The 11,369-nt window shown below is 34.2% G+C and overlaps 1 protein-coding gene across 4 annotated transcripts; it reads left to right on the top strand.

Annotated features, from left to right (window-relative positions):
* Window positions 1–2,156, top strand: LOC122300283 (transcription factor FAMA). 4 transcript variants are annotated; one of them, XM_043110806.1, is made up of 5 exons: window positions 1–152; window positions 250–403; window positions 534–1,262; window positions 1,360–1,794; window positions 1,904–2,156. In XM_043110806.1, exons 2-5 carry the CDS (start codon window positions 377–379, stop codon window positions 2,000–2,002), a joined length of 1,290 nt encoding a protein of 429 aa, XP_042966740.1. In that variant the 5' UTR covers window positions 1–152; window positions 250–376; the 3' UTR covers window positions 2,003–2,156. The 4 variants fall into 4 exon arrangements, with proteins under 4 accessions (XP_042966740.1, XP_042966742.1, XP_042966741.1 ...); XM_043110808.1 differs by having other exon boundaries at window positions 77–152; window positions 257–403; XM_043110807.1 differs by having other exon boundaries at window positions 103–152; window positions 225–403.
* The last annotated feature ends 9,213 nt before the right edge of the window (window positions 2,157–11,369 follow it).

The raw sequence follows: 11,369 nt of genomic DNA, 5'->3' as shown, positions 1-11,369 counted from the left end.
TCTCTCTCTCTCACGGGTGTTAACCTGGCCCACATTATATATATATAGACATGATAAGAACATAATTCACAGGGTACCCAAATATATAATTTTAAGCACTCATCAAACTCTTTGGCGGTACGTACCGATTCTACTGCTACTGATAACTTCAGGTACCATATCATTTTGACCGTCTGTACTGTTAATATCTCTCATTGTTAGATTTGAGTTTTTTAAACATGCAGAAACTATATTCGGTTGACTTCACAGCATGCAGGCTGTAAAATCACGATGATGAGCTTAGATTACTGTTCCAGCTGCGATTGTGGGAATTTTCACTCCGGTTTTGTCCTTGCATGAATCGAGCCTATATATACATACAGCTTTTAGCACTGCAATGGATCAGAAAGGGGAGAACTACTCGGTATATATTATTATATATATCAGCCCTCTCTGAACCCTTAAATCTCTACTTGATCTCTTTGTTCGTTAACGTTAATAAAGTTTTCAGTCACAACACCATGTTGTATTACTCTGAAACCGAGTTCTTGCAGACAGCTTTTCCGTCGAGTTTTGCCGGTCCGGATTATCCTCTTGATCATCATCTTCATCTTCATCATCAACATGAGCAACAACAGTTCATGAAGCCACGGATTGGTGAAACTTCAGGAGATCATGATAACAATAACGGGATGGTTGATTACTTGCTGAGTAATCCTCAACATCAACAACCACAAATAGCTTCAGGATTTTGCGGTTCGAATTCTTTCGATAAATTGAGCTTCGCTGATGTGATGCAGTTTGCAGATTTTGGGCCAAAGTTGGCCTTAAACCAAACCAAGATTCCCGAGGATGATCAATCCGGGATTGACCCGGTTTACTTCCTTAAGTTCCCAGTCTTGAATGACAAGCTGGAGGATCGGCATCTAATGATTAATCCCCAGCATGGATCAGCAGATAATCATGAAGAGAGGTTCAAAAGGATGGGAGTGGAAGATGAGGTTAGAGTATATCTGGGAGAAGAAGGTGGGATAAGAGAGGATGAAGAAGCTCGGATTTCTGAAAATAACTCGGTGCAGCTCCGGTTTCTGGGGGAAGATCTGCAAAAGAACCCTGCACCCGAAGCAAAGAACAAGAGGAAAAGACCAAGAACAATCAAGACGACCGAGGAAGTGGAGAGCCAGCGGATGACTCACATCGCTGTTGAAAGAAACAGAAGGAAGCAAATGAATGAACATCTTCGCGTGTTGAGGTCCCTAATGCCTGGCTCATACGTACAAAGGGTATCTCGAATTGTATAAAATATAATCAAAAAAAGATTCCATTTTTCGTTTCTTCATTATCATATGCATGAGTACTAATTGTGACTATAATTTGTAGGGAGATCAAGCTTCTATTATTGGAGGAGCCATTGATTTTGTGAGGGAATTGGAGCAACTTCTCCAGTGCTTAGAATCGCAGAAGCGGCGAAGACTCTTTGGAGAAGCTCCAAGACAGGTGGGAGCTGCAGATTCCTCTCTTGCAACCCAACAACCTCAGCCACCATTCTTTCCTGCTGCGTCTCTTCCAAATGATCAATTCAATCTTGTGGATTTTGAGAGCGGACTCCGAGAGGAGACGGCCGAGAACAAGTCCTGCTTGGCTGATGTTGAGGTGAAGCTTTTAGGGTTTGATGCCATGATAAAAATTCTTTCTAGGAGAAGACCAGGACAGCTCATTAAGGCCATCGCAGCACTTGAAGATTTGCAGCTCAATATTCTTCACACCAACATTACAACCATCGAACAAACTGTTCTATATTCGTTTAATGTCAAGGTATTAACTCAAAAAAACAAAAAAAAGGAAGAGACATTTTGAGAACAAATTTACGTGAAGATCGATCTATGATATCTTGGCTTATGGTTTTGGGCTATATTGGGTGCAGGTTGCCTCAGAATCGAGGTTCACAGCAGAAGATATCGCAAGCTCGGTTCAACAGATATTCAGTTTCATCCATCAAACAGTACCATGTGACGTAATCTAGTTAAAGATGATCATCAAAGATGATGAGCTGTTGCCTTTCTTCAATATTGGGTCTTAATTATCAGTACCCTTTTTTCTTTTGGATTTTCTATTTTTGTTGTAAAACAAATTGTAATCGTATGGTCATGATCATGATAAGCCTTATTTCCTCTGAATATCTATCTTGCGATACATGTCATGTGTGGGGGAGGAAGGCCTGTTCTAGGCGGTGGAGTTGCATGTGGAGACAATATCTGCATGGCTTTTGTGTGGATTACATTGATTTAAAATTATATGAGAGGAAGGTCAACGGGTCCCGTACCTTCTTGTCTTTGACGTGTCAGAAATGACAATTTTGGTTGTATTTGGCTGAGGTTCAGATGCTGCCATGCTTCTGGGGTCCCCTAAATACTAGAACTCTTTTGGATCTGAGAAAGGGTCTTCGACTGTACGTTCAATCATGGATTCTTGCCTAGTCTCTTTTTGTCCTGATTCATGATGTTAACCCATGTGTGTGAGAGGGTCACTCTTACCCAGGTCAGCGTCAAACTGAAAATAATTAATTAATTTCTTACTAAATAGTACTATAGCATCGCGGCGTCGCATTGCATTGCATGCATCATGAACAGAAAAATGGGTGTTAATTAATGATACTGGGTTTGGGTGGAGGGTGGGTTGGGGGGTTTGAACCCGAATCATGGACCCCGTGGTCCGTGAGAGTTAGGGTTGGTGCCACAACCCGCTAATCACTTATGGAAAAAGGAAAAAGAAACCAAAAATCGTGTGCTACTGCTGGTATATAGTGACATATCCATGTCCTATGCAAGAAGGTCGAGTAGTTGTTTATGCCTCTCGTCAATTGAAAAATCATGAATAAAATTATCATACTCAAGATCTAGAATTATTTGTAGTACTCTTCGCTTTGAAGATATAGAGACATTATTTGTATGGTGAGACTTGTGAGGTGTTCAATGATCACAAAAGCCTCGAGTATTTATTCCATCAAAAGAATCTGAAGACAAGACAAAGAATGTGGTTTGAAATAATCAGTGATTATAAATGTGAGATTAAGTATCATCCTCCGAAAGCAAATGTTATGGCTGATGCTTTAAGTCGTAAGACCCAAGCTGGAAGTTTTTCAATTTCAATAGTGGAAATGGAGTCTCTATTAAGCAGTATGAGAAGTTTATTGATTGGAAGCCTCCAACAAGATGCAACTTTAGCTACAATACAAGAGATTGTGCCTTTAGACTGGGAATATATGAATAAGCGTCAGATGGAAGACAACAAGTTGTTAGATATTAGATGCAAGATTGAAAAGTCTAAAGTGCCAAAGGAATTTAGAATCTGCGAGGATAGTACATTGTATTTTAAGGATTAAAATGTGATCCCAGCTGATTATGAGAAAGGGGAAAAAATTTTAAGAGAAGCTCATCATATTCCATACACAACCTATCTTGGTATAGTACGAAGACATATCAGGATCTAAAATGGCATTTTTGGTTGGATGGTATGAAAAGAGACGTAGCAAATAAATGTTAATAAATGTTCTATGTGTAGACTGGTTAAAGAAGATCACCAAAAACAGGCGAATTGCAACCGCTACCAACTCCAGAATGGAAGAGGGAAGATGTTTCTATGGATTTCATAATGATAATTGTGAGAAATTTTCTGGGAATAATTCAATCTGGGTCATAATTGATCGGTTAATGAAAAGTGGTCACTCTTACCTATAAAGAACAAAGATTCTGTGGAAAGATTGACTAGATTGTATGTAGTAGAAATAGTTCATTTATACAGGGTGCCAAAGATGATTGTATTAGACATATATGCTTGTTTTACATCTTGGTTTTGGCAAAGTTTTCAGAGCATGATGGGCACAAACTTGAGATTTAGTAGTGCTTATCATCTTCAAACAGATGGGCAAACAAAACGGACGATACAAACATGATAAGAAGTTTTGAGAGCATGTGTTCTTGAGAATAAAAGTGATTGGCAGAAGCAGTTGTCTTTAATAGAATTTGCATATACTAATAGTTTTTAGGCAACTCTTCAAATGGTGCCTTATGAAGCATTGTATAGAAGAAAATGTAGAACCTTTGTACTGGGTTGAGGTTGGAGAAAGTAAAGTATTTGACCTAGAGGTTCTGCAAAAAATAGAAGAGAAAAATCTTTTGATTAGAGAGAGAATGAGGGCAGCTTAAGATAGACATAAAAGTTATGTTGATCACATAAGAAGGAGCCTTGTATTTGAAATTGGTGACTTTGTATATATATCAAAGTGTCACCTATGAAAGGAGTGATTTGCTTTAGTAAAAGAGGCCGGCAAACTGAATTGAAATATGTGGAATCATATGAGATAGTTGATAAAACGGGTTTAGTAGCTTATAAATCTTCCAACTAAATTCCAAGGAATTCCCGACGTATTCGACATATCTTTGCTAAAGAAAGAGATTAGGAAAACAATCACAAGAAGTTCTTGATTCAGAAAGCATAACATTACAACCCAATTTATCCTATGAAAAATCCCCAATACAAATGTTGATTAGAAAGAAAAAGAGCTTAGAAACCATAAAATTTCACTTGTTAAGGTACTATGGCAGAACCTTGATGTCTTGGAAGCAACCTAGGAAAAAGAAAGTGAGATGAAAGCTAAGTACCCATCTCTATTTGGGTTGTAATGTATTTCTTTATTTTTGTGTAATTTTGTACACGGCTCAGCCGAATAACAGTAGTACATTAGTGTATAATATACAAATTTGCATGCAATAAATCATATTTGCACATGATTCATTGAGTAACGAAGAATAAAAGGGGAAACAACTCAATTACATGGATTCTTAATCATGTACTTGTTTATATGTTATTTTGACTCTTTTGTTTTGCAACATAATGGCAAGAACTTGATATACCAGAAGAAACCCAATGCTCCCAACTGAGTGAGTTGGGCAAATGATGGAAGAAAGCCAGTAACGTCAACGTAGAGAAGAATCGGATTGGTTAGTTGAAACTTATATAGACATTAAAGGAGAAGACTTGAATCTCTCTGAGCACATAATGTGAATGTGAATGGTCGAGGTGAGAGACGTATCGAAGAACACTATTCCACAAGGGACACCAGAATGGGGTAGAATCTAGTATAGCTACAATAGATCGAGTGGTAAGTGTATTCGAAACATCAAGACCGTCTGTGACATTAATCCCCTATCAAAATGGTCATATTGAGGAAGGTCAACCATCTAATTATGGGATTAATATAGAAATGCTAATGGTTATCAACCTTGAGAATATGCATTATGATTTAAAAAAAGGTGTAATGTTTTACCTTGATCTGCAAGACACTACTTGAGAAAGACTAGAAGTATCTCCACTAATGCCACCAAATGATTCCACAGCTAACAATGGACGTTAGTTCATGGTAACTATACTATCACATTAATTTAATCCATTTTTTTGTGCATACCTTTAGATTTTGAGGAAAAAGTTTTTATTTAAGGGTAGATGTAATACTCCAAAAGAAAATTAGGTCAAAAGTAACTTTTTGATTTTTGGATATAGTAATCTAATTGAAAAGTATATGAAGTTCAATGGATTAAACTAGTCCCCGTTTGGTCACAAGACTCAACTGAGATCAACTCAGTTTAGTCTAATTTTAGGTTGAACTTAACATCCAAGCACCCAACTCTTAAATTACAAAACTCATCTCAACTTAAAACCTCTTTACACATGAAAACCATAACCTTTTTTTCAATTTTTTATAAATAGTACTAAAATCATCTTAACATCAAAATACATCGAAACTCATTTTAGATAGGTCCCATATAGCTCATTCCACCTACTCAACTTACTATTATTCATAAAGAACTCAGCTCAGATCAGATTACCATCCAAATGCAATCTTAGAGTTTCATTTCTAGATCAAAGTTGATTTACATTCATTAAAGAGAACCCAAAGCTTCTTGGATTTAATTGAAGTACTTGGGATCATGGACGTATCATCTATCTATGAAAACTAGAATTTGCTATACAAGAAAATAACTATACAAGGAAATAACTGATAAATCTATAGAGCTGGTATCAAGGCAGTGTATTACAGTAGAAAAAATAGCAATATATCTTGAAAAATAATTAGACAAAAAAGAAATACACCATTAGTTTTGTTGAATTTTTTAGAAAGTTATTGTAATTTTTGGAAACCAAATGGAACAATGATGGAGTGTCAAGTGTCATGCTTTGGCATTACAAGACAAAAAATCTTGTCTCAAAAAATCTAAATTTTGTCCCTAAACGTTTTTGGAGACAAAAAAATTTCATCTCTATTTTTTCTTCGAAAGACCGTCTTAAAAAGTATTTGGAGATGAAAATCAATTTTTGTCTCAAAAAATCATTTTTAGGGACAAAATTGGGCAGAACTAGTTGAAACCGTTTGAACGAGATTTTTTTTTTTAGACAAAAAAATGTCATCTCAAACAACCGTTCTAATGGAAAAAGTTCAGTTCAAACAAACACTTTCATTCGAACAATATGAAATATCTATTCGAACTAATAACCATATTTGATCTTGTTCGAACGAATAGAGTGTTCGAACAGAATTTATGCATTCGAACCACTATATTTTTTAAGTGACTTTTGTTCAAGCATAAATTACGTCCGTTTGAACAGACATTTTATTTTTAAAAATTCTCTATTCGAATAGGGTTTTGCATAATAACGTTTTTGAAGAAATATTTTATTGTTCGAATGGAAATACGGATTGTATTTCTCGAATACCGTTCAAATAGATGAATTTTTGTTCGAATTGGCCTATTTTTGTTCGAATGGATTTATAAATGAAATTTCAACATTTGAATGGATTATTTACAGTTCGAACAATATTTATCAAACGTATCAAAATTTAATTAATATACCATATTAATATTACATAAATTGTAATCATATATATTAATTGTTCAAATGTTTGCGAACATCATAACATAAAGGCGATTAAAAATAAATAAATAAATTATGATTGTGGTGGTGGTGGTGGCATAAAATTTGGGACATCATTGATTAGAACTATTTGAACATTTTTTGGTTATTCAATTGCAGCCTCTCTTCTAATCTCGCCTCTAAATCTGCTACTTGATCTAATCGGGTCAACAACTCTTTTTCCTTGGATTTCAATTGTTCTATCCCAAGTGCTACTTCCTCTAATTCCTTAGTCTTATCGTCGTTCGATCTAGATTTAAAAGAAGATATTGATGTTGAGGATGGCTTCATGTAATGTCCTAAGCCCCTCAAATATCTAGAACGTGATCCAAGAACTTGGGAAAGGATTTAAGTATCATTGACAGATAATTCATCAAATGGATCCGCAACAATTTCCTTAATAGATAGAAACTTAAACTTACATAATTTGTCTTTGCCTCGAAATTGCTCCAAACACTATTACGATTTTTATGTGTTTTAGCTTACAATTGGGTAAGATCATAGTCAACAGGACTTTCTTCTTGCTGCAAAATGAAAATTTATATTGGAACTAAAATCAGAAAAGTATATATGTTAATATTTAATGGGAATTAGAATAACATATCATTTTTTTAGACAAGCAATGAAAAGATCGGGAACTCACATGATGGTGTATCGTTAAATTTGATCTATTTTCTTTGTTCATCGTACTCCGTTACTAAAAAAATATTATAACTATATGTTTAATACATCTATCATATACTATTAAATTTAAAAAAGCAGCAAAATTATCTGATAAACAGAATCTTCAAACATATCACAAACTTTCTCCCATTCATTTAGTGGCATTGCTTGGAATGGACTTTGACGTGCCTCTGTCATAGTACTGAAATTTTAATAGTGTGCATGACATCGATCTTTGTACCTCTAGAATGCATTCAACATCAATTTCTCAACCGTTAGTCGATCCTCTCGTCGGCTAAAATTCAGTTCAAACTCGTCCTTCGAAAAATTATAAACAATTAGTATAAATACAAATGTTCTTTAAATTAACATGTTATACAAAGTAGCTTATTACCAGATAACAATTTTTGATGTAGTCTTTTACATATTGGGAAATTTTAGCCCAGGAGGATGTAGCCATTGGTGCATATGTGACGCTCCCAAATTTCGTCTGGGATCGGATAGACATTTGAAGCGTCGAGACATACAACACAAGGTTATATGCCCTCGTTCATGTCTATCACAAGCGTTGACATGAATTTGATTTTAAACTTAACTTAACATGAACTTGCTCTGAAACTTGACTTAACATGAACGTGATCTGAAACTTATTCTTTAACTGCTTAAATACATACTCCACAGTTGTTGTGGCCCCATGTATTCTACGTGTCACAATTGCTGTGTCTCACGTAATGTATGCGTCACAATTGTTGTGACCCTATACATAAGTAATCAAAGCATAACTTGACGTATAACATAGCAAAATTGACATAACTTAAATTGCAACGTGAACTGAACTTGACTTGATATGAACTTAAACATGAACATAATATGTACGTGAACATAACATGACATAACGTAAACTTGATCTAACACTTGACTTAACATGAACGTGATCTGAAACTTGACTTTAACTGCTTAAATACATACTCCACAGTTATTGTGGCCCCATGTATTTTACGTGTCACAATGCAGTTAAATACATACTCCATAGTTGTTGTGGCCCCATGTATCGTATGTGTCACAATTGCTGTGTCTCACGTAGTGTATGCATCATAATTGTTATGATCTCATACTTCATGTGCCATAATTGTTGTGGACCCTAAGATAAAACATGACTGGGATACGAAAGGACACAAGTCCTGACGTAACATAATATGACTTGAACATAACTTGAAAGATATGACCAACTTGAGATAGGGTTATATCGTGACATGACTTAAACACGTAACACACAATATTTCATATATGATATCACATGTAACGGAAACATACTTAACATAACATACTTGCAACAGTGAACATGACATGACATATATGATAACACACATACATACACTGTAGTTCCTTTACTTAGCACACATATATAGTAAACTGCTAGTAAGTTAAAAGCTAACTTATCTCGATTTCTGCATTTTTTATAAAACCTCAAGCGCGATAACGAGCAACTGTAATTAGTGATTCTAAAAGTTAGAACAAAATCAATAATAATTTAAAATATGAAAAATACTAACTTAAAGAGTAAAATTTCCATTTTACCCTCTACATGTAGAAAAAAGACCGTTTTACTCCTAACTTAAGGATTTTACATGCTAACTCCAAAAGTCACCAAAATTTACATGCCTCATGTAAATTTTATCCTAAACTCAAATATCAATTTAAAAAAATTTAAAATTAATCACAACTATTAAAACTCCATAGGGCCGAAATTCTCATATGCTATTTCCATTGATTTTTATTTCTAATTAACCTTTTTATCTATGACTTATAAAGATGTGATCTTCAAACCAAATCATCACATTATTTAAAAAGATTTCTTAAAATATATATAAGCTTCTAATTCAAGATCACATAGTTAAACATTAACCAAAATAAAAATTGAGCCAAGAACATCCACACTTTGGCCTCTGAATATCTCTTTGCATAATATTTTATATTTTTGAAACTAATATCAAATATATTCAAAATAATATTCTAATATGTCTATAAGAGGTTTAAGATCCTTTAATAAAATTATCGAAGCCATTGGCATAGGTTTAAACCACAAAAGATTTAAACTTTCTCAAAACAGAAACTGTTTTTCCTCTTCCAGTTTCTAAGTTTCTAGATCTAATAAAATATTTCATCAAAACCTTTAATTATGTAACAAATCCTCAACCAATAATCATATACACATGTTAACAATACTTCATAAAAATTTCGGACCAAGATCTATCCATTGGCTTGGTCAAAAACTCCAAAATACAGCATATTCTCCAATTTATCTCCTAAAATGACATTTCATGAGTTTAAACAATATTTGACTGACCAAATGACTTTCAAATGGAATAAATAAGATATCCACATAAACTAGACTAAAAATGGAACAACTTGTATGAATGAGACTTTATGATAAAACACTTACAAAAGTTTCGAAATGGGCATGCAAAAGAACACCTAAAAGCTGTCCGAGAGAGTGTTTGGTGTTCATCCAATGAAAGGTGTAAAGGAAGATGATTTCATAGAGAGTGGCTGGAGGTATTTATGGAAAAAATATAGAAGAAGATGAGACTGGAGTGAAAGTTGAGTATAGGTCTCTCTTACTCAATAATATCCACAAAAATCAGCTTAAGATATTTTTATCCAATAATATCCACAAAAATCAGCTCAAGATATTTTTATCCAATAATATCCACGAAAATCAGCTCAAGATATTTTTATCCAATAATATCTACGAAAATTAGATCAAGATATTTTTACCCAATAATATCTACAAAAATCAGCTCAAGATATTTTTATCTAATAATATCCACAAAATCAGCTTAAGATATTTTTATCCAATAATATCCACATTTTTGAACAGACGTTTCGTCCGAAACTATGAAAAAGAGTTATTGCGCTATAAGACCTTAAATAACTCACCGAGTCTAATGGCACAAACCATAATACATTTTGATACTTCTAACTATCTTCAATAATCAAAAACATACTTCTGATACCATAGTGAGTAATAACACTAACTATATAGTTAGACTAAAACCTATATGATTAATAGATTCGTGAAAACTTATAGGGTTTTCACGAGATTCCTAAAACTAATAGAAATTCTACAATTGAATTTCTAGTAGGCTGTTACAACATATGTGCCGATTCCACGGTGCCACCGGTGTGATCATCAGGTATATCAATTTTAATTTTACTAACTTACTTTCCCTATGCAGACACCCCTCGTAGTACCTCTACCTCAACTCTGGTTTGTAACGGCTATATATACAATAATTAAAACATATATTTTAATTAAATTATTTTATTTTATAGATATACAGTGATAAAGTATCTTGTTCTAGCTCTAATAATGTTGGCCCACTATTGTTGGCAGGTGATCCACACGGGGAGTTAGTAAGGGGTAGAGATGACTCAAGTGTTTTTTTGCATTTAGGAGATATATCTGTTTGAAATTATAATAAATTATTATTCGAATAAGGTACATTATGAATTTTTATAAGAATTACACCTACACAAATATCTGTTTGAAAATCATTAAGTATCAGTTTTGCTGGACTAGTCGCTCTTATCCTCAGTAGACACTTCAGTTGATTCATGTTCTCCTGACACTTCACCTTCAATTACTTCGGATTGAACATCTTCTCTGCACAATGAGACCATGTCATATTGGCTTAAATCAACAAATAGATTAATGTCTGATACGTTTTCTTGATATGCTTCTTCATGGTCTGGAC

Source organism: Carya illinoinensis, chromosome 2 (genome assembly GCF_018687715.1).
Source record: "Carya illinoinensis cultivar Pawnee chromosome 2, C.illinoinensisPawnee_v1, whole genome shotgun sequence".
NCBI lineage: Eukaryota > Viridiplantae > Streptophyta > Magnoliopsida > Fagales > Juglandaceae > Carya > Carya illinoinensis.
This window is presented reverse-complemented; position numbering and strand designations above follow the sequence as displayed.

What these genes read in the sequence shown, in the direction of transcription:
- LOC122300283 (XM_043110805.1), top strand. Translation starts at nt 501, where the DNA reads ATGTTGTATTACTCTGAAACCGAGTTCTTGCAGACAGCTTTTCCGTCG. An exon ending in CTGGCTCATACGTACAAAGG is followed by an intron (nt 1,263 to 1,359) that starts GTATCTCGAATT and finishes TATAATTTGTAG; the next exon opens with GGAGATCAAGCTTCTATTAT. An exon ending in TATATTCGTTTAATGTCAAG is followed by an intron (nt 1,795 to 1,903) that starts GTATTAACTCAA and finishes TATTGGGTGCAG; the next exon opens with GTTGCCTCAGAATCGAGGTT.